The following is a 24174-nucleotide window of genomic DNA, read 5'->3' as shown; positions in this document are numbered from 1 at the left end:
ATCTATTACTTAGTACAGTCATTGCTGTACACAAAATTAAACACACTAATGATTTGAGTCTTCCCCCCTCTCACTAGATTATTCAGTCCTTCTTGAGAAGGATTGGAGAACTACAATTAAAGACAGATAATTATTCTGATCACATGCTTTACATTACACTTTAAAAAAATAATTTACAGGATGTGGGCGTCGCTGGCTGGGCCAGCATTTATTGCCCATCCCCAGTTGCCCCCGAGAAGGTGGCGGTGAGCTAGTTTCTTGAACTGCTGCAATCCCCGAGATGTAGGTACACCCAGTGCTGTTAGTTAGGGAATTCCAGGATTTTGACCCAGCAACAGTGAAGGAATGGCAATATATTTCCACGTCAGGATGGTAAGTGACTTGGAGGGGAAGCTCCAGGTGGTGGAGTTCCCAGGTATCTGCTGTCCTTGTCCTTCTAGGTGGTAGTGGTCATTGGTTTGGAAGGTGCTGCCTAAGGAATCTTGGCGAGTTCCTGCATTGCATCTTGTAGATGGGACACACTACTGTCGCTGTTCATCAATGGTTGAGGGATTCAATGCTTGTGGAAAAGGTAGCAACCAAGTGGGCTTTGTCCTGGATGGTGTGGAGTTCCTGGAGTGTTGCTGGAGCACTCACATACATGTACTGGCTGTCCCTTAGTGGCCATATTTGTGTGTCAGACTCGCCGGAGCTACAGACAAGCGTGAGGGCTGATGTCTGGCCTTTGCATCGTTGGTTGCCAGGAGGAGAGTGCTGATGGGGTGGAGGTCAGCTTCTCCGCACAGTGCCTCAGTGTGGTTGGGGATCCGATAGAGTTCCTATACCTCGAGAAAGTCAAATACACCGTTGATCACTGTTAGGTGTTTGGAAATGGTGTGGTTAGGTTATAGGGGATGGTAGTTGGGAATGGGGGGTTCTTAACTGTTTGGTTTTGTGTTTTGTATTATGTATAAAATGGAAAAAGTTGAATTTATTTTTTTTTAAACTGTAGAAGTGAGTTCAAAGTAGAGAGTATAAGAATATAATTTACACCTATATGCTCAAAGCCTGGTCCGAGGTTTATAGCATATCAAAAGGCAAAAGGAAGAAACAGTATAACCACAGCAGGATAGCTGAGTACAGGAGAGAAGCAGCTACCATCATAGCCAAATCCCGCTGGAGAAAGGAGGGTCTCCTAAAAGTTGCTGTTTTAAAAATCTCTTAACAGAAGAATTGCTACGGTGAACTGAAGAAGGTCTTCCCCAACCTGGGAAATAAGCAGCGGGTGGTAACCCTGTACTGGATTTAGCTCAGTCATATAATATTAGATGTTGCTTGAGAAAAGAGGCATTTCTCAAAGTTCAGGAACATAAGGGAGTTGGCAACAAGAATGTGTGTGTATAGGTATTATTGCAGTTAGGTGTACTGTTATAGTGGATTTATCGTTTTTCTTGTTGTGGGTTTTTTGTGCGTTTTGATTTAAGTTAAAAAAAATATTCTTTACTAATTGTTTACAAGACTAGGCTGTTTCCCACTGGTTTGCATATCTTTTCTCACATTATACCAAATTAAAATATATGGCACTATAAGCTGGTGTTCAAAGTTACCCTTCTGGGTTTTTGGATGCCCTTGCATTAGATTTAGAGTACCCAATTCTATTTTTTTTCCAATTAAGGGGCAATTTAGTGTGGCCAATTCACCTACCCTGCACATCTTTGGTTTGTGGTGGTGAGACACACGCAAACACAGGGAGAATGTGCAAACTCCATGGATACAGTTGCATTTAACTTCAGCAGAGTTCTTAAAACCTGGTAGCCACAGTATTTATGCGGCTAGTCCAGTTCAGTTTCTGGTCAATAATGATCCCCAGGATGTTGATAGTGGGAGATTCAGCAATGGCAATGCCATTGGATGCCAAGGGGCAATGATTAGACCCTCTCTTGTAGGAGATTGTCATTGCCCGGCAGTTGTGGGGCATGAATGTTATTTGCTATTCGTCAGCCCAAGCCTCGATAGTCCGGGTCTTGCTTCATTTTCTGAGGAGTTGTGAATGGTTCTGAACACTATGTACAATCATCAATAAACATTCCTACTCCAGACCTTATGATGGCAGAAGGTCATTGATGAAGCAGCTCAAGGTGGTCGGGTCTAGGACTGAGGAACTACTGCTCCCGTCCTGAGGCTGAGATGATTTTCCTCCAACCACAACAACCATTTCCTTGGTGCCAGGTATGATTCCAACCAGCGGAGGGTTACCCCTCAGATTACCATTTACTCCAGTTTTGCAAGTGCCCCTTGATACAACACTTGGTCAAATGCTGCCTTGACGTCAAGGAGGATCACTCTCAACACTAGAGTTCAGTTCTTTTGTCCAGGTTCGAACCATGGCTGAAATAAGATCAGAGGCTGTTTAGCACAGGGCTAAATCGCTGGCTTTGAAAGCAGACCAAGGCAGGCCAGCAGCACGGTTCAATTCCCGTACCAGCCTCCCCGAACAGGTGCCGGAATGTGGCGACTAGGGGCTTTTCACAGTAACTTCATTTGAAGCCTCGTGACAATAAGCGATTTTCATTTCATTTCTTTTTCATTCATTTCAGGAGCTTAGTGATCCTGCCGCAACCCAGACGAAGCATCAGTGAGCAGGTTTTTGCCAAGTGCTGCTTGATAGTGCTGTTAATGACCCCTTGAATCAATTTACTGATGATCAAGAGTATTAGGGCTCATAGCTTTTGCAGTACCCTGTGCATTCTGCTGTTTCGTGATATCAGGTGGATTGAATCAAAATGGTTGAAGACTGAGATCCGGGATGCTGGGGACCTCTGGAGGGGCAGAGATGGATCATCCACTGGGCATTTCTGGCTGAAAATTGTTGCAAATGCAACTATTGTACAAATTAAATATTGAATCTTATGGGAACATTCCAGAATATATTGGACCACTTATGCGAGTAATTAACAGTGCATTACTTCAGAAAATATCCAAGACATAACTGAAAATTATAACATTAATCTTCCAAGTATGCTTATGGAATTAAAGGAAATAACCCTTTCTAACAGTTCAAAGAATCAGAGTTGTACGTAATGATGTTTTGCCATAAAGCTGTAAATTTGTATGAACACAGGTAGCAGAGGAATGCACGGAAAGCCTGTATCTTTCTGCTGAGTCCATGGTGTAGACTGTTGCCAGTGATAGCGGCTAACATGGGAAAAGTAATTGAGAGAGACTCTTTGGTCAAGAAATCTTGTCTCATCTACTTTGCAGAATTGCATCATAAATTGATTAGGTATTGATAATAACTATTATAAATATCTAATTTAAAGTTCATACTAATATTTTAAGAGGTAAATGTAGTTCTGGGAAGACTAAAGTTAACTGTTGAAAATGGGACAAATGCAACAAAAGCAGCTGGAAGACTAGTACACTTAAAAGGGTACATGTTGACTTTAGGGGTTAACAGCTACAAAGGCATGATGATAAAACAGCAAGTGGGTTTACGTAACTGAAGACGAGATGTCCAGACTGCTTGCAAAGATATACAGCTCAAAGAATTTTCTCTGTATTGTATATTGTGGTGCATTCAACCACAGATTGCTTGTGAATTCACATGTATTATGCCATATTGACCCTGAATGTTAAAGAGTATAAGATAGCTCTACATTGTTTTATCTTTTAGACCTTACTAAAGTAAAGTTTATTTTTGTTTGTCCAAATCCTGTTGGATCTTGTGGCTCCATTCTCTTGGTAAGACTCTTAAATCGCAAACTTTGTCTGCTTTAAACAAAATGTTATTGGTCCCTAACTGTATCTGGTCAAAAACAGAGTCTGGTTTATGAAGATATTATTGAGTATCCCTATCCTCTGAAACATTGAACACAGAAGGCATGGTTTTCATTTTAAAAAAATGTTTCTTGAATGGGCAGCACAGTGGTGCAGTGGTTAGCACTGCTGTCTCATGGCACTGAGGTCCCAGGTTCGATCCCCGCTCTGGGTCACTGTCCGTGTGGAGTTTGCACATTCTCCCCGTGTTTGAGTGGGTTTTGCCCCCCACAACCCAAAAGAAGTGCAGACTAGGGGGATTGGCCACGCTAAATTGTCCCTTAATTGGTAAAAATGAATTGGGTACTCTAAATTTATATAATTCTAATGTCTGCCTAGTATGGCGTACTCTTGTAGTGAGGTTGGAGACTTGGTTTTCGCGAATTTGCAATGGAGAAGTATGATGTGAAAAACATCACAGTTGAAAAAGGAAATGAACTGGCACATGGTGCATAATCAATGCTCTGCATGATTCAGGAGTAAGAGGCTATTTGCAAATATCAAGATGTTTTAATTTCTAAGACTGGGTTGAGTCCATTAAGTTGGGCTATGTTACTGTAGTACATCAAATAATTAACTGCTGAAAGTCCTTTAAGTGTCAACATGCTACTCTACTTGTGTTAACAATTTCAGATGGTTTGAATAAATATTGATCAATGAATCTGCAAGCTTTATCACAACTCACTTTCACAAATGAAATACAGGTCATATTTTGCAAATTTAATCTTATGTATATCACTTTGAAAGTTATATATAAATCTTAATATCAAACTGTTTCTCTCAGCCTTCCATTCTGGTATCATTATGAAATGAGAAAAATATTACATATGATGCAAACCTGTTTCATGACTCACTATTTGTAAATTAACTTTCATATTTTCCTAATACTATAAACACACAAGTGTTTAGTCATAAGTATAAAACTTGAACACATCACAATGAGTTTGGGTCAGGATTATTCAAACAGAACAGGGTTCAGATAGCGTACTTTACAAATTGCACTTGAGCAACAGGAAAGCATTAACTTACTTTCTCACTTTTTTACTTGAGTCAGTTAAAGTTTTCAGTACATTTTCATTGGTCTTTTATGCCAGCATGAAAATAATCCACTATGAATTCCACACAGAAACTAGCAACATAAAATTATTCTTATTTGTGGTGGATCAGAAACAGGTTTCTATTTTGTTGTAGTATTAATGAAGTATTCCTAATGTATAGTGCTTCTTCTGATAGAAGTATTATAAACCATTAACAGGTACCTGTTCAATTAATCTACAAATACAAATTTACAAGAGAAAGTTGCTGTGACAAAATATAAAAATACAATTTAAATGGATAATAGATAAATTAATTTACATTGTTGACAAAATTACTGTGCACATTATATTTACATATAGGAACAAAGGAATTAGGAGCAGAAGTTGGCATTCAGCCCTTTGAGCCTGCTCTACCATTTAATCAGGTCATGGCTGATCTCTTCCTGGTCTCAGATCCACCTCCCTGGCTGTTCCCCATATCCTTTTAACCCGTTTTAAATCAGAAATATATCTATTTCTCATCTTGAAATCATTTAATGATTCAGACTCCACTGCACTATGGGGCAGAAAGTTCCACAAATTCACCACCCTCTGCAAGTAGTTCCTCCTCATCTCAGCTTTAAATCTATCGCCTCTCAACCTATATCGGCAACTTCTTGTTCTAATCTCACCAACACCGTATACAATTGCAACAACATTTTTATACTACAGTCCTTTTACAATAAATGTTAAAATTCCATTTGCCTATTTTATTACATGCTGCGCCTGCATATCAACTTCCTGCGATTCATGAACAAAGATACCCAGATCCCTCTGCCCAGGCTCATTTTGAACCTGTTTTCCAGTTAGTTAATAATTTGTCTTTCTATTTTTTCAGCCAAAATGGATAACCACATTTATCCACATTAAGATCCATCTGCCAAATCTTGGCCCACTCTCCCAGCCTATCTGTTTTCTGTCTGTAAAATCTTTATCATAGAATTTACAGTGCAGGTGGAGGTCATTCAGCCCATCAAGTCTGCACCAGCCCTTGGAAAGAGCACCCTACTTAAGCCCACACCTCCACCCTATCCCCATAACCCCACCTAACCTTTTTGGACAAAAAGGGCAATTTAGCATGGCCAATCCACCTAACTTGCATATCTTTGGACCGTGGGAGGAAACCGGAGAAAACCCACGCAGACACGGGGAGAACATGCAGACTACGCAAAGACAGTGACCCAAGCCGGTATTCAAACCTGGGACCCTGGAGCTGAGACGCAACAGTGCTAACCACTGTGCCGCCTTCTTAATCTCCTCTTCAGTGCCTTCTTTCCCACCTATTTTAGTATCATCCACAAATCTTGCTGTGTTACACTCTGTCCCTGCGTGCAGGTCATTTATATAGATTGTAAACTGTTATGGTCCGCGAACTGATGCCTGTGACACCAGCTAGCTACAGTTCGCCAGTCGGAGAAGGACCCATTTATCCTGACCCTCTACTTTCTGTCAGTCAGCCAATCCTCAATCCAATCTAGTACTCTTCCCCAATCCCCTGCAATCTCACCTTCTGGATCAGATTTTTTATGCGGCACCTTATCAAATGCCTTCTAGAAGTACAGATATACAACATCCACAGGTTCCCCATTATCCATCTTGCTGGTTACATCCTCAAAGAGTTTGTCAAGCATGACTAATTCTTCAAAAAGCATGCTGACAATGGTGGACTGAGCTTTGGGTTTACAAAATGATTGATTCCAGCAACTTTCCCACTATGCATTATTGTGCAATACATTAATTTCAAAAGTTTTATGACAATTAACTAAGTTTTCAATGTTAATCATGTAGTGTAAATGCAGGTTATATTTTAATATCTGCAAAACATTTGTCTACAATTTTAAAAATCGAAACAAGGTCGGAATTATAAAATACGGCTTACCCTTTTCCAGCAAAAGGAGGCTTTCATTCCCATCATTCTCTAAGAACTGTTCTTCCAGCAGACTGCTGTCAACTGATATAGTATCCAGTGAAATCTGAGATGGGCTTCTCCTCACATTTTTACACACTACAGGATAGTTAGTCAAGGATGGTTGTGTACGATCCTTCAGTTTCCCACTAATTTGTGTGTGAAAATCAAAGTGAAGAATTTAGATGCTGGTTTACAGATGTCCCTTTTGTAAAAGCGCAAGAACATTATATTCTTTTCGCAATAAAAAATCTTAACAGATTATTTTTAAAATGCTGCAATAGAAGTAAAAACATATGAAAGTTTAGGAAAGAAAAAAAGTGTTTATCTTTTCGCCGCCTTTTGATGTTCCCATGCCAACTTTACCCCTGCTAAAAGGCAGGCAGAGCCCCTGCCAGAACTCTTGGCAATGCCATTTCTGAAGCAATTACCAAGACATGTACAAAAGTAACAAAATTAGAAAATGCTGGAAAACCTCAGCAGGTCTGGCAGCATGTGGAGGGATGCAAATATTTACTCTATTTATAGATGCCTGAGATTTTCCAGAATTTTCTTGGTGTTTCTTTTCCAAGGTTCCAGCATCTATAAATAGAGTAAATAAATGGTTTAAGTCTGGATGGCTCTCCTGCACAGGAAATATTTGCATCCCTCCACATGCTACCAGACCTGAGATTTTCCAGCATTTTCTTGTGGTTTTTTTCAAGATTCCAGCATCCACAATATTTTGCTTTATTCAAGGCTAGAGAGGCTGGAAGATGAAAGGCCAACCAAGGGAGTACATTGAACTAGTTCTGGGTAGCAGTAATAACAGGAACACATGAGCTGAAGCATGAAGCATGAGCTGGGCAATGTGAAGGTGGAAGTAGGTGGTTATTGCTGATGGGAGAGAATGGGATTTGGAACTTCGGGGTCAATTAAGACGCCAAACGTAGGAAGTTCAACCTGGACAGTGGCCATAAAGAGGGACGGAGTTGGTGTTGCTAATGAACCAGGAGCCAGTGTTCGCCAGTGAGCAGAAGGGTAATGGGCGTTAGGAAGCAAGCATTAATTCTGAATTATTTATGGAAGGTGGAAGGTCTGGGCACCGCAACTTGGGAAGGATATTTTGGCTTGGAGGGAGTGCAATGTAGGTTTGCAAAAATGATTACAGGGGTTGAGTTCAGAGGAGAGATTACTCAAATTAGATCTGTTTTCACTAGAATTTACAAGGTTAAGGGGTGATCTGATCAAGTATTCAAGATATTAACAGTGAAAGACAGGGTAGATAAAAGATTTCACTGGTTGGAGATTCTAAAACTCGGGAGCATATTCTAAACATTCGGGCTGGACCATTCAGGAGATATGTTAGGAAGAATATCTTCACTCAAAAGAGAGGTAAAGGTTTGGAACTCTCTCCCACAAACAGCAGTTGAAGCTAGATCAGTTGTTAATTTTAAATCTGAGATAGATCATTTTTGTTAAGCCAAAATATTAAGGGATATGGACCAAAGGCAGATTATATGGAGTTGTGTCACCCATCAGCCATGATCTCACTGAATGGCGGGACAGGCTCAAGGGGCTGACTGGCTTATTCCCGTTCCTATTTGCATCTATAGTTGGATTGTCGTTGGATAGGGATGTGGAAAGTGTCTGGCCTCCACTATTCACCTCCCAGCCAGGAGGGTTAATTTTTGTCAGGTCAAAAACAGGGCAAAGGTTCATAAGGGCAAGGCTTGGATTGGATTGGAATCCTGACTCATGTAGTAATGCCCATTTCCCAGTCATAAAACATTACAGGACGCTTCTGACATATTATATTCAACTTTTATACCTGTCAAGCCCAAACTGGATGCATGACAAACTGCTCAAATCAAAAATGTATGTGGAAATCTATATAGCATACCATATTCTTATTCCAATGCAATGTTTGATGGTGTATAGCATTTCAAAATATACACTGCTTACGAAGACCTCATTACATAAACATTTCTGATGCTCAGGTTGTCAGCAGGAGCAATTAAGTGTTGGCAATCGCAAGAGCTGTCCCCGAAATGTTGGTGCATCACTGTCTACAAGACTTTGGGCTAGATTCTTCCGCCCCACCCGCCACAAGAACGCCACGGGTGAGATGCCGACAATGGAAAACTCCATCGACCTCGGGCAGGATTCTCCGGTTGCCGGGTGAATGCGGCCAGAGAATCACGCCCTTTACCTTGTCACCAAGCTGTTCTACTCGAGAAAAAAAAAGTGAAAACATATCACAACGTGCCTGGCCAAAATAACAAGTATAGTCAAAGTAATTTGCTCATGAAGGACAAGTCAGTCCAGGATACTCTTGATATCTCCAGCTACTTGATTAAAAGGAGACAAGAATAAAGATTGGGAACAGGTCCACTGATCACACTTTGCACTGAAAAAAGTGCAGCTTTGGAAAAAGGAGGATAAAGAGATTTTTAAAACCTATGCCGTGTTGGGTATTCAAATCAGCATAAAATGCTCATGAACTTCTTTTCAAAGTGACAGATGTACAAAAATAAAATCAAAAGCAAGTGAATTATATGTTAGTTTCATACCCTTTGCAATCATAATCTAATATCTACCCATCCAGAGTTCATCTAAAATAATTAAGATATAGGGCTACAAATTTCTGGTCTCAGCAATGTAAAGATGTCATCACCAAGGTATGTGAACAACAAATTGAGCAGTCACGCATCAGAAATGCTGCCAGTTCCTTCTCTTATACCCCAGAGGGACATACCACCCCTGAATGATATCTGTATACTTTCCTTTCCAATGTTGAATACCGGTAAAAGTGAGGGCCTATAATTACTATTCACATCTGGAACTCCTTGCAAAACCCAGAGAACAGCCAAGTTGCTACTCTCAAATTCTTCCTCCAGCCCAGTGGGGTAGATGGTACTTTCCTGTTTACAGCAATGCTGCTGTCTGTTGGATTTGGATATGTACATGTGGAAGACCCACCCTGCTACAATTGCAATGGTTTAGTCAGTGGCTTACCCACCATGAGCTTGCTAATTGTTTCAGAAAACACCTCATCTTTTCTGTAACAATTGCATCACATCATATTCTAGAATGCCTACATTCTCACTTCTACAATCATCTATAAAAAGACAAAATATTTATTTCATACAGGTATAGAAGTCAATCTCCGGCAATGGGATAAAGGGAGTATCAAGACCAAGGTGAAGTTATAATAAAAAAAGACATCAGGAAGAGTACACTGATATATGATCAATAAATTGCCAATTCATCTGCCATCCTCCACACTGCTTGGTTTTTGGTAGTCCAATCCTTGCAAACTAATCATCTACTTAAAAATGTTAAAATAAAATCCTCCATTTTCTTTTACATTATCTGTCAGCCTTTTTTAATATTCCTTTTGGATCACTTTAGTCATCTCTTATTATCTTGCTACATCTTCTATATTTTTCACCGTTGAATTTCTAGTCCTAGTTTTACTGAAAACCTAAAGTAGGGCAAATAAATAGGTACTGGCAGATGAAGATTATTTGGATTTCCAGAAGGCGTTCATTCAATAAGGTGCGCATGAAAAGTTAATGTATGAGATAAAAGCTCTTGGTGGGGAGTGTGATATATTAACATGGATAAAGGATTGACTAACTAACAGGAAACAGAGTTGGGATACATGGATCATTTTTAAGTTAGCAAACTGTAACTAGTAGATTGCCATAGGTATCAATACTGGGATCTCAACCATTTATGATCTACATTGATGACTTGGATGAATGTACAGACTCAACTGTAGCCAAATCCACTGATGGTACAAAGATAGGTAGGAAAGCAAGCTGCAAGTAGGATACAAAGAGTCTGCAAAGGGATAAATGAGTGGGCAAAAGTTTGGCAAAGGGATCTGGGTGCCCTTATCCATGACTCACAAAATGTTAGCATACAGGTATAGCAGGTTTGAAGACATATTTTGGCCTTGATTGATTGGCAGATGGAATAAGAAAGGAAGTCTTGCTATGGCTGGACAGGCGAGTCTCCATTGAGAGCACGGAGTATGGTTTGGTTTCCTTACTTAAAGGGGTTCTCTAGGCTGATTCCTGTGGAATGTCTTGCGAGGAAAGGTTGAACAGGCTGAGCCTATACTCATTGGAGTTTAGAAGATTGAAAGGTGCTCTTATTGAAACATTCAAGATCCTGAGGGGATTTGGCAGGCTAGATGCTGAGAGGATGCTTCACTTCGTGGGGAATATAGAACTAAGGGGCAGTTAAAAATAAGGGGTCTCCCATTGAAGACAGAGACGAGGAAGGATTTGTTTTCTCTCAGAAGGGTGTTTACTCATCCACACAGACCAGTGGAGGCTGGATCATTGATTATATTCAAGACCGAGGTACGTAGATTTTTGATAGCCGAGGGTTATGAGGGGCAGGCAGGAAAGTGGGATACAGGGAACAATCAGATCAGCCATGATTTTAATCAGCAGTAGAGCAGGCTCCTTGGGCCAAATGACTTACTCCTGCTCTTATTTTTTATGATCTTATAAGTTTAATGTTAGCCTACTTATCCACAGAAGTGTACCCGCTTCTCGCCCTATACAATTGTTCTGTAGTCATCACTTTCATATTTAAAAATTTCCCATTGTTGATCCATTATCACATTTGCTAACTTTTCTGTATTACTTATCTCACCGATTCTGCCTATTTCAAGTCCGACACTTAGCATTTATAGGTTTACTTCACCTGGTGGTCCATGAGCAAATATGTCATTTATTAATACAGTAAAGTTAAGTGCTATGCACAAAGTGGCCACTAGATAGAGCTCCACTGTTAATGTATAAACTTTGAAACTATACTCTTCAAACAAGTTAAACTGTATACAAGCATGAAAGACAGACATCTAACTAGCATAAAGATATAGACCAGAATAGAATTGCAGTTATTAATTGTAAGGGAGTGAACATTCAACATTGCAGAAATGGTGATTTAGGTTGCATTTGAGTGGTTTAGATTTTGTGAACATTATCATCAATAAGATTCCAGTTGAGAACTTGAAAAGCTTATTTTTTTTCCCCAAATAGAACATTAATGCACTTCTGTCAGAAGAATTTAGCTGGTCTCTTGCTTTCCAGATACTTACAAAATTCTAATGTCTAACATTCGCAATATTTTGACTCCATAAATGGGAATATAACAAAGAGCAGTTAAAAGTACTAGGCGACTGTGCCAAAAATGAAATTAATACTAACCCACAATAGAACTGCAGTATGGTCATGCATTATCCTAAATTGCCTTCAAATAATGATAAATGTTTACTTCAAATAGCTGCATACCTTGATACCGACTGAAGTAACACCAACTTTGTCGAAGGTGTTTCTTTACTGTAATCAAAGTTTTGCAAGGGATTGTCTTGGTCACATTTTAAATCATTTAATGAATCTATGGTTCCATTTCTTTTGTTTTGCAAAGTACTTGATATTTCCTCTTGATAATTTTCCTTACACAAAGGAGGAATACTGCATTCATTTTTGCTTATTGTGTAAAGATTCAGTGGTTCCATACTTTGAGAAACATCGAGAGCCTTAACATTTGAAATCTTTGTGACTTCATTGGACTGTTTCTTTTCTTCCAAATTAATTCCATCCAAGTTTCCAGGGACATCTGATGATACGGGAAATTGACTAACAATACCATCAAAAGAGGACTTTGGTGTCATTCCTTTTATCAAAGCCGAGTCACTGTATGATTTAGAAAGCAAAGAGTCCATAGGCTTGTCAATACTTTTATTTATACTTTCAGTTTCAGTATTCTGTGATTCATTAAGTGTTTTTTCGCTGAGATGATCAGTCCGTGAATCATCACACGATACTTCATTCTCAGCTGCCAGCGTTTCTCTGCTTTCAGAAGGTGAAAGGTCAGATTCTGTCGGACTCCTGTTTTCGGCTGGAGCCTTACTACTTGCCCCATATTGAGGCACCGGATGAAGCATTAAAGCTATTTCAGCACTTTTAATTACCAGCCCAATACAAACTTTTGTCTGTTCCACTGGCTTTCCAGTCACCTTCTCTATGTTCTTCTGAAATTGTTCCTGAAGCCTTTTTATAGACTGCTGAAGGCGTAGCATAAAGCAGTATTGATGATGATTAACCTGCATGCTCACATGCTTTTCAGTATGTACAAGAACGTGTATATCTGCATCTGAAGGTTGCAAGGATTTCAAAGGTTCAGCAGCACCATCTAAAGAATTTGATCGTCCCAGTCCATTAGTAAGTGGTTCGGATTCTGAACTATAGTATTCCCTCAAGAGCCTTTTCCGTTGCAAACGGAGGCTCAAGTCACTGGTTTCACTTTTGGATATTTGAGGGGCAGGCTGTCTGGGTGTCAAGAAAGATTTTTGTGATTTTGCATATCTATTGGGTTGACAAACCCAGATAGAAAGAGGGAAAGAATCTACACATCCCACAGGTCTTCCTTTCCCACTCCTCATTCCTTCATAGTCAATCCAAAACTGAGAAAAGTGTATGGCCCACACATCCGTAGCAGCAAAGGTTTTCAACGCATTTGTACTCAACTTTGGAGTAACTAATCCCTTATAAACATCATGCAATTTAGTGTCCTGCTCATGAGCATGCCTTTGAAATACAGGATGCAATACATTGAAACTTTTTGTTGTTTTAGGAAAGGTTGAGAATGTTTTGTTAAAAAAGTTTTCATCTTTGAACTCCTGTAGCATGGCTTCCAAGTCACTCCGTGTACACTTTGGTGAGTGCCTTGTATTTGTGGCTATTACCTCTGCTGTCTGAATAGAAATAGATTGTGGGCGGTCTTGATGATCATCGGGTCCTTTATCAGTTGGAACAATAAACTGATACAAAACAAAGATATTTTCAAAATTTTAACTTAGAAAAGCAGCTAATAACAATTTCATTTTTTCAATACATTGCATTCACCATTTTATGAAGTCAAGCTTCCATAACTTTGTAGGTCTAGTGTCACAAGGTGCATAAATTGGATTCGGACTTTCTGAATACACATGGATATGGGATGGTGATACAGACTGGTTGGGCTGAATAGCCAGCCTGCAATTTATAACTTGCATAATTATTAACATTTTGATTGCCTGGCTAATGCATAGAAATTGTTTGTGACTATCAAAAAATAATCTAGGAATTTTCTTATCCTTTTAACTTTTCGATTTGCCATACATTATTAAGTGGGCAATAGGAGCACCATAACAATCATGTTGAATTGATGGCAACAGTGGTCAGTTCATTTCTTGACGAGAAGAGTGCATCGACACGAATATAATAACTTTTTAAATAGTCAATGGTCAATCCAGTTATCACTGAAGTGTCAGTATATTATACTTAGTATTATCTGGTTGATCTTTCTACTTTTGGATATTATTCCTACACCAGTTATGAACAGTGGTTTTAGCACACCTGCAAACAACCACGACATCCACAGAACTTGGTGGACACCTGTTTGCCAGTCAAACGTGAGGTTAGCCTCCAGTTTCAGTTCATACTGGACTCAATTTCTTTGGATTATTTTCAAATTTTATAAGTATACGGTGAAAACCATAAACACATTTACAGAAACTGGGTGACACTGGTCTTGAAATCAAGCCATGGGGAAGTTAGCGTTAAAAGTCTCCACTGAGAGAAATACATTTCAGGCCTATGCATTAAATAAATAATGTCCCACAGATTAATTTTAAGGGTACTGGGTTTCAGCTGCAACGTTATACCTTGAGCATCAGTCCATCAATTCGTACGTCAACATGTTCATCTTCTTTCCCACTGTCAAGTTTGTAGATAGCTGTGAACTGCTCCAGACTCTGCTGCAGATCTAATATGAACTGGTTCAACCACAACAGGCTCCTGGTATCAAGAGTGAACTGTAGTGCATTCATCTGTGCATAAAGATTAGGGCAAGGAACTGCAGACAGGAATGTATACATACTTCATTAGAAAATTGAAGAGTCAAGTGACAATTTTATCAAAAGGCAATACTCATTGTACTAGAGAAGGGTGGACCCAGACTTCCTACTCAATAATAGATAATTTTGGGGTCATACATATATTATCAAGAGACTATTGATGATTACAAAATTTGGTGAGTATTTCTGATGGAATAATCTATGAAGGCCGCTGACTCGACAGGACAAAGAAGAAATTTTCATTTAAATGAGTTCTGCCATTACAAAATTGAGACAATGTATTTATTCAATTTCTGTGCTAGATTGAATAGATAAGTAATTTATCGAGCTGTGAAATCCAACAAATTAAAAAAGTCAGGGTTTTCACCAGTGATTTGCTATGGTGATCTAATATTGCGATCAAATGTACTGTCTTTTGCAATTTGTTTATACCTACCTTTCCAAACGTACTAAAAAGGATAACATCTTTATGGCAATTTTAGTTAATTAAAAGCACACATTCGAATGTTACTAAAGCTTGTGAGCTTTACAACGTTTTAACCAGTTTGCCAATTTTAGAGCTAAAGGCAAGGAAATAAAGTGGTGAAAAGATTGAGATCATGCTGGTATTTATTTTTACGTGTAATGTGTGTTTTCTTAAAATAAATTTAGTGTGCTAAATTCATTTTTTCCAATTAAGGGGCAATTTAGCGTGATCAATCCACCTACCTTGCACATAGATTTCATAGATTTCATAGAATTTACAGTGCAGAAGGAGGCCATTCGGCCCATCGAGTCTGCACCGGCTCTTGGAGAGAGCACCCTACCCAAGGTCCACACCTCCACCCTATCCCCATAACCCAATAACCCCACCCAACACTAAGGGCAATTTTGGACACTATGGGCAATTTAGCATGGCCAATCCACCTAACCTGCACATCTTTGGACTGTGGGAGGAAACCGGAGCACCCGGAGGAAACCCACGCACACACGGGGAGGATGTGCAGACTCCGCACAGACAGTGACCCAAGCCGGAATCGAACCTGGGACCCTGGAGCTGTGAAGCATTTGTGCTATCCACAATGCTACCGTGCTGCCCACATCTTTGGACTGTGGGGGCAAAACCCACGCAAACATGGGGAGAATGTGCAAACTCCACACGGACAGTGACCCAGAGCCGGGATCGAACCTGGGACCCTGGCGCCTTGAGGCAGCACTGCGCCACCGTGCTGCCCCGTAATATGTGTTCTTAAAGATTTAATATTCTTTGCATTATTTCAGCAGAAGCTAGAATTTAAGATTTTTAAATTTGCCATATCTCCATTTAGTTTTATAGAGAAAGCTGCATTTTATCTCAATTAAATGAAACTGAAAATAGAATGTTAAATCTTTCTGCAGTTTACTCTGACTGAAACCTGGAGTTGAAAATTGTGTACGATTGGAACATTTGGATTGAAGGATCCAGTTAGTAATCAGTAACGCCCGAGGTTTCATTTTTATTTAAATCTTTTCAATTTTCTTCACTTTTAAGTGATCTTTCAATTACACAAATATATCAATTTGGGCTTGATTCAGCCTTTGCTCAAGCATATGGGGCTGGTTTCTCCATCAGCGGGATCCTCCATTTCACCGGCAACGCACTCACGCTCGCGGATTTCCCGACGACATGGGGGGGCCCCACAATCGGAAATCCCATTGGCCGCTGCCGGGATGGAGAATCCCGCTACTGGCGGGGGTGCACCACATCAGAAGACGAGTGCGGTGGGACAGAGAATCGCACCCAGGATCTGAATAGAATGTCAAAATGTGACGGAGAATCCCGCCCAGGATCGGAATAGAATTTCAAAATGTTTAACATTTACCAAGAACTTTTCTTATATAAATCTAAACTAAGTCATTATGACAAATTAGTTCATGATGCATCGATTAAAATATAAAACTTGTTATACATCTTCATAGTCCACATGTGTAAAATTTAGTTCTAAAAACAGGCATTCAATGTTACCTAGCACAATAAAATGTGCATTCTCTATCTTAACACAATGCCTTGGTGTAAGGCTGTGATACTCGAACTTTAAGCCTTTGATGATTGTAAACATCCAGCAAAAATACAACCTGGTGAAAACCCACACAAAGCTTCAATGAAACACATTATTTATTCTTCCAGATATGATTCAAGGAGTGTCATGCAAAATCACTGAATGATCAGGTTATGTAATTTTGACAATTGCCCCCACCAAAAGTCAGCCAGTTTAGAATTAATGATAATACTGTAACCTGTACAGGAAAGGAGATCAAGAACAGAACTCTGATGCTGGTTCTTGTCCAACCTGCCCAGCACATTCCATAAGGCTAAAATGCAAGACCACAAGAATGAATTTTAATTAAAGCAAATAATTAGTCCATATTTATGAATACTTTCCAAAGTTAGTGAGGAATTTTAATAAGAAAATACATACAGCTGTTCAACTGTTACGCAGCTCAGAAATGCCAGACAACAATGGGCAGTATGATGGCACAATGGTTAGCAGTGCCCTCACAGTGCCAGGGACCAAGTTCAATTCTGACCTTGTGTAGAGTTTGCACATTCTAACTGTGCCTGGGTGGGTTTTCTCAGAGGGCTCCAGTTTCCTCCCACAGTCCAAAGGTGTGCAGGTTATGTGGATTGGCCATGATAATATTGCCCCTTGGTACCCCTTGATGTGCAAGTTGGGTGGGGTTGCAGGGATTGGGCAAGGTAGTGGGCCTAGGTTGAGCGCACTTTCAGAGGATCGGTGCAGAATAGATGGGCTGAAAGGCCTCCTTCTGCACTGTAGGGATTCTATTTCAAAAATGACAACGGTAATTTACTTTTCTCAATAAATGTTAACTATTGTTACGCAATTTATCTATGTTACAGGATATTTATGAAATTTGACAGGTATAAGTCTTTTAAGGTCTTTTCTTTTCAGTTCACTGGTGAAATAAAAAGCTTTGATAACATGACCACATTTATCACACATTAATTCCATTTTCACTGCCCAGAAAAGACATCTCCCCAGAATATTTTCACTCAATAGCCCAATTTCTGGTACAAAATCTGCTGAACACAATGATGGTACAATGCGGACATTCATTCACTTTGAAGTGGAAGATATTTGGAGTGCAAAAACATTTTTTCAGGTTACTACGTTGTAAATATTTTCACAGTTTATAATACTTAAAATGCAGTGAACCATTCACATCTCACGTGTTGTTAGCATATAAAATAATGCAACACTGTAGAATACAACCATTGGCAGTATGATGAAATTGTTATAATATTTCTGGGTACCAACAGTTGAAGTCATTAGCAACAGTGTTAATTTAATTGGCAGGATTCAGTGGCAACGTAACAGAACAGCTACAGTATCCAATATCTCCCAGTTATGTGGGGCAAACACCTTATGACAATTAAACATAGATTGTATTATGTAACATGTGACAACTCAAGTCTCTTTACTAAAACAGGAGTTGTTTGAAGAATACATGCATGTAAACTTCATGCCTCTTTGGGGCAACTGAGAGGTACTGTAAGATAAATTTTAGTGCACTGTATGGGACAGTCACAAATGGAACGTGGGATAAGTGAGTTACATTGATGTTCAAGGATTCAAACTTGCACAAATCTTTTTCTTAGCCATTTTTCCATTGGCTACGTTTGTTATGAAATAATGATCAAGAGTATGGGTAGTGACTGTGGCCGATGGGTTCTCTGAAATAAACCCAGAAAGGCATCCTAATTGTCAGCAAAGCATTATAATGCAGCTGGCAACCAAACTAGCAGACCATAGCAAGAATTCCTCCACGTGGCGTTTTGAAAAAAAGCATTGCACATGTGCGGCACAGGTTCACAACCATAATGACCCATCTTTCTAAGAGAATAATGGGCTCCACTGTTTGGATTTTAAAATGGAACCAGTCTGATTAGCACCAGAGCTTCCATAGGCATATGACTATACGATGAGGCAGACGGCCAAAGATCAGTTCAATAAAAGCCTCTCACAGAAACACACTAAAAAAGTACATGCGACATGGGTCAGAGGTTTTTTGTATATTTTTGAATTCTAAAAGGAGCCGAGAAGACACCGAGAACCCAGGAACACAAAGATTCAAAATCTGCAACAACACAAAAAGAAAGCTGCTGAAAGAACAAATGAAAATAGACAAAAGGCTGCAAGTGAAGTTACTGGCTGCAGTGAAAAGGACAAAAGAAAAGCACACACCAGCTGTAAGTGAACTTACTAGCTGCAGAAGAAAAGAAAACACTGACAAAGATTGTAAGTAAATTACTGAGTGAGTAAAAATGACCGCAGTAAACTTTCCAATCCCATAGCACAGGGGGCACAGTAACACAGTGAGGGGGCATGATAGCACAGTGGGAGGGGGGTGGGGGAATACGGTAGCACAGTGGTTAGCACAGTTGCTTCACAGCTCCAGGGTCCCAGGTTCGATTCCCAGCTTGGGTCACTGTCTGTACGGAGTTTGCACTTGTCTGCGTGGGTTAACTCTGGGTGCTCCGGTTTCCTCCCACAGTCCAAAGAGGTGCAGGTTAGGTGGATTGGCCATGCTAAATTGCCCTTATGTGTTCAAAAAGGTTGGGAGGGGTTACTGGGATAGGGTGGAAGCGTGGGCTTAGGTAGGGTGCTCTTTCCAAGGGCCGGTGCAGACTCGATGGGCCGAAAGGCAAACAATGAGATTGCAACAGACTTAATTAACAAGTCTAAATTAATAAGAGTAGCCACACTGTTAATACTGCTCGGGGAGGAGCTGCTACAAAATATACATCATCTTAAATCTAACAATGGAGATTTTAAAAGCCTTGAACGCACATTTTGTACCCAGAGTGAAAGTTACATATGAACAATATGTATTGAGTACTATATTTAAGAGTACAAACAAGCCCTTTGAACAGTATGCCATAGTAGTAACGCAGCTGGCAGATGGTGTGAATTTGGACAGCTAATAGATGATATGATTAAAGATAGGTTGGTCCTAGGTGTGAGAGACCCCTCAGTAAGAGCAAGTCTGCTGAAAGATGAGAAACGGACGCGAAAGAACGCATGAGCATGTGTGCAGCAGAACTGATCAAGGGAGACGGTATGCTGAGAGACAGTGCAAGCCAAAAGAGCTGAGCAATTGTTGTCAAAGGGCAGGATGCAAATACAAAGGAGGACAGCATGCACAGCAAAAGGAGGATTGTCCAGCAGGGGTAAAGAAGTGTTTTAACCGCAAGAACCAAAATTACTTCACTGGAAAGATTTCAGCAGATGAGTCTGACCAAGAACTATAAACAATAGGACGTGTAGGCTTTGGAGAGAGTACAGAAAAGGTTTACCAAGATGTTGACTGGTAAGGAGGGTATTAGCTATGAGGAGAGATTGAATAAACTGGGATTGTTCTCCCTAGAGAGACGGAGGCTGAGGGGCAACCTGATAGAAGTTTATAAAATAATTAGGGGTATAGAGAGGGTAAACAGTTGGAGGCTTTTTCCCAGGGCGGAATTTAAAATTACAAGGGGGCACAAGTTCAAGGTGAGGGGGGACAGGTTCAGTGGAGATGTGCGGGGAAAGCTTTTTTTTTTTACAGAGGGTGGTGGTGGCCTGGAATGCACTGCCAAGTGATCTGCTCAGGCTTGGAGGGCCGAAGGGCCTGTTCCTGTGCTGTATTGTTCTTTGATACAACAGGTTGGTTCAGTCAAGTCCATAAGCAACAAATGTTTGTGACTGTTACAATGAGGATCACAGAGGAAAAGCGAACAAGTGTCAGATAGACGCAAGTGCATTGTGCAACATAATGACCTTCACAGACCCGTGTGAAGTTGCTCAACATGGCGATCTGAAAATGAAGCCCTCTAAAGTAACATTGAAGTTGTATGATGACACAAAATTCAGAGTGAGGACTAAACAATCTGACAGTCCAATGCAATGGAAAGGAAGATCTTGAATTACAGATCATAGATGGAACACAACAACCTTTTACCTCAACTGGAGAAAGTGGGGCCTGTAACACTGAACATGCCAATAGAGGGGGGTGGGTGTGGAGAGGGTGACACACACATACACACGAGACCCTAGAGGGAGGAGGGGTAAGAGTCAGGAGACCCAAGGAGAGGGGTGAAACATGCAAGATCCGGGGGGGGGGGGGGGGGGGGGGGGGGGGGAGAAAGAGAGAGAGAGAGAGAGAGAGAGAGAGAGAGGGGAGAAACTAGACCCTAAAGGGAGGGAGCGGAGAACACAGGAGACCCCGGAAAGGGGGGAGGAGGGCACAAGACCCCCAGGGGAGGGGGTGGAAGATGCATGACTCCAGAGGGGGGTGGGGGAAGACTGGGGACCCCAGAAGTGGGGGTAAAGAAGGGGGGGGCGGGGAGGGGAGAGAAAACACAAGAACCAGAGGAAAGTGGGAGGGCGAGGAAGACACAAGATCTCAGGGGGAGGGGAATGGGAGAAAATAGACCCCATTCAGAGATTCAGTGCTTCCCTGCATATAACACCCATGGGTGCGCATCCTGGTTTGCATTGGCACAATTAATAAAGCCATACCTTAAAAAAATCATCTTTAATCTGTTTTGTTCCTGATTTCAGCTACTTCTTAATGGGTTGTTCACCAGAGGCCCTGGTGCTCATACTAGCACTGCAATAGAACAGCTTGCCATGGCGCTGAGATCTTCTACTAAGAATAAGTCGGAAAGGAATGGAGAATAGGGTGTCCTTGTATGTGGATGAGCTGCTTCTTTATATTATGTACCCATTATCCACTATGGACGAGATAATGAAGCTGCTTGGGAGTTTTGGCTCCTTCTCTGTATACAAGTTGAATTTGGATAAAAGTGAATACTCCCTGGGGAGGAGAGTCTATCAGGAAAATTGCCGTTTCGCCTGACAATCTTGGTTGATATCTGCAGGAATAACCTGTCATTTGGCATCACCTTACAGTCATTTCAACTTAAATGATGCTTCACATCCATTTCCCTCCCCATTCTAAAACTAAAAAGCACAAACACTTGAGTGCAAATTATTTTCATCCAACATACAACAGCAGGACTTGGGCTGATAAACACCTCAGTAATTCTTCCACCACTTTGCCACTAAAATCAATGTGTGTGAGAAGAGAAGCTAAAATAAATATAAGCTTATATAATATATGCTAGTTTAATACAAACTCTTACTCGGGAAATCTTTTCCATCCGGAAAATAATATTCAGTGAATTCAATATGAATAGCTGCCATCTCTGTTGGAAGATATAAAGACTTCTTGTTGCAGCAGATCATAGCTTTTGGGGAATCTCGACGCTGATCTGCTGTAGAAACCTGCAGGAGGAATAAAGTTAGGAATTTTATGAAGTTATCTAAATATTGATATCAACAGTACTATAAAGCATTAGATCACCAAAAATCTGAATTCAAATCCCATGGCAGCAAGTTGTGAATTTGAACAAAATAAAAGTAATAATTTCTGGATTAGCACAAGAAAATCATTGTGACAGTTTCCTGTCGTAAGAAATAAACCCAAATGGTTCATGAATGTCATTCAGGGAATGCCATTCAGGACTCTCTTACCTAGTCTGGCCTATATGCGATTCCTGTTCATACCATGTGGTTGATTAATGCTCTTGGGAACCTAGTGGTGGGCAATAAATACTGCTTTGCCAATGTCACCCACACATTTGAAGACAACAAAAATACTTATTTTAAGTTCTAATACTGAGGCCAATCAGTGCTTACAGAGAGCAAGACAGCACATTCTATGAATGGTCAGTCTTCTTACAAATCACAAAAAAATGAATCTAAGATGCAAGTTTATTTTGGAAGTTTGGTCTGCAATGTGTGATGGCTATATGTTACAGAATTCCGACTGCCTGGAAACATTGTTTAGAGCCTCTCAAATACAGAAAATATTATTGTAGTGTTAAGTTTATCACTTTATTCAAGTTTTGCAAATTATGGAGAGAGGAGAATGTTGGCAGGGCTAGAAAAGTGCAGCTAGGAGGAGAGATTGGATAGATTGGGGTTATTTTCCTTGGAACAAAAAAGACTGAGGGGTGACTTGATTGAGGATTACAAAATTCAGAGGAACGAGATAGAATGGACAGGATAAAATTGTTTCCTATTGGCAGAGAATTCTAGAACCAGGGGACATAGATTCGAGGTAAGTGGCAGAAGGTGTAGAGGGGACATGAGGAAGAACTTTTTTTTTCATAGAGGGTAGTGGGTGTCTGGAATTTGCTGCCTAAGTCGGTTGTGGAAGCAGAGACCCTAAACTCTTTTTAAGAGTACCTGGATCTGCACCTCTGAATCTCTCCCTCAATGCCAGCAAAACTAAAGAGCTGGTAATTGACTTCAGGAAGCAAAGTACTGTACACACCCCTGTCAGCATCAACGGGTCCGAAGTGGAGATGGTTAGCAGTTTCAAATTCCTAGGGGTGCACATCCCCAAAAATCTGTCCTGGTCCACCCATGTCGACGCTACCACCAAGAAAGCACAACAGCGCCTATACTTCCTCAGGAAACTAAGGAAATTCGGCATGTCCACATTGACTCTTACCAACTTTTACAGATGCACCATAGAAAGAATCCTATCGGGCTGCATCACAGCCTGATAAAAAGATAACAACAAACAAAAGTCCAAACCCAATCCAGCCCTTCAACCTTCATGAATGCCTCCTCCACCATCTTAAAGTAGTAACCCTGGAGTTGTATGACCCTTTGCTTTGCCGGGTTGACCACCCCAAACCTCAAGTTGATTTTATACAACACAGCCTTCGCCGCCAACTTCCCCGTGAGATCCTGGAATATACGAATACCACTGCCTTCCCACCTGGCCTCTCCATTCAGCTTTGCCTATCTTAAGACCTTTTCCTTCACCTGATAACTGTGAAAGCAGACTATCAGAACTCGTGGTGGTTCTTTCGCTTTTAGTTCCGGCTGGAGTGACTGGTGGGCCTTGCCTAGCTCATAGAAGGAGGGGTCCTCCTCCTCTCCCAACAACTTGGCGAATATCTCTGCAAAATACTCCATTGGCCTCTGGCCCTCCATCCCTTCAGGCAATCCAACAATCCTTAGATTTTGCCCTTGAGACCGGTTCTCCCCCCTCCACCACCCTCTGCAGCTCCTCACCCAATGAGGTGAACTGGTCTCTGTGCTCTGACTGTCTCCTCCACCAGCTCTTACAATGATGGCACATAGCAATCATACCAGTGGCATCTATGCATTTTCGTATGCCGCTATTTTGACTCAGAGTTTGTAATCATAGAAGAATCTCTAGTGCAAAATGAGGCCATTTGGCCACCCTCTGAAAGAGCATCCTGCCTATTCCCAATATCCCACCCTATCCCCGGAACCCCACCTAACCTTTAGGACACCCGGGGACAATTTAGCCTGGCCAATAATCTGCACATTTTTGGATTACGAGGGGAAACCGGAGCACCTGAAGGAATCCCACGCAGACACTGAGAACGTGCAAACTCCAGACAGACAGTCACCCAAGAATGAATGTAA

At 40.7% G+C, this 24174-nt stretch overlaps 1 protein-coding gene across 5 annotated transcripts in view; it reads right to left on the bottom strand.

The window, feature by feature from the left end:
• bltp3b (bridge-like lipid transfer protein family member 3B) overlaps positions 1 to 24174 on the bottom strand; it is a 217589-nt gene that overhangs the window by 68438 nt on the left and 124977 nt on the right. For 4 of the 5 annotated variants that reach the window (XR_011934062.1, XM_072471539.1, XM_072471541.1 and 1 more), the window contains 5 exons: positions 21846 to 21987; positions 16937 to 17011; positions 14489 to 14679; positions 12072 to 13603; positions 6751 to 6926 (listed from right to left, as the gene is read on the bottom strand). Coding sequence is in view for 4 of the 5 variants with exons in the window: in XM_072471539.1 (XP_072327640.1) it covers positions 6751 to 6926; positions 12072 to 13603; positions 14489 to 14679; positions 16937 to 17011; positions 21846 to 21987 (2116 nt within the window). In the remaining variant the exon portion in view is untranslated. The remainder of the gene's footprint in view (positions 1 to 6750; positions 6927 to 12071; positions 13604 to 14488; positions 14680 to 16936; positions 17012 to 21845; positions 21988 to 24174) is intronic. The other variant, XM_072471540.1, reaches the window with a different exon arrangement.

Source organism: Scyliorhinus torazame, chromosome 13, assembly GCF_047496885.1.
Source record: "Scyliorhinus torazame isolate Kashiwa2021f chromosome 13, sScyTor2.1, whole genome shotgun sequence".
NCBI classification, from domain to species: domain Eukaryota; kingdom Metazoa; phylum Chordata; class Chondrichthyes; order Carcharhiniformes; family Scyliorhinidae; genus Scyliorhinus; species Scyliorhinus torazame.
The sequence above is the reverse complement of the archived record's forward strand: the minus strand, read 5'-3'. Positions and strand labels throughout refer to the sequence as shown.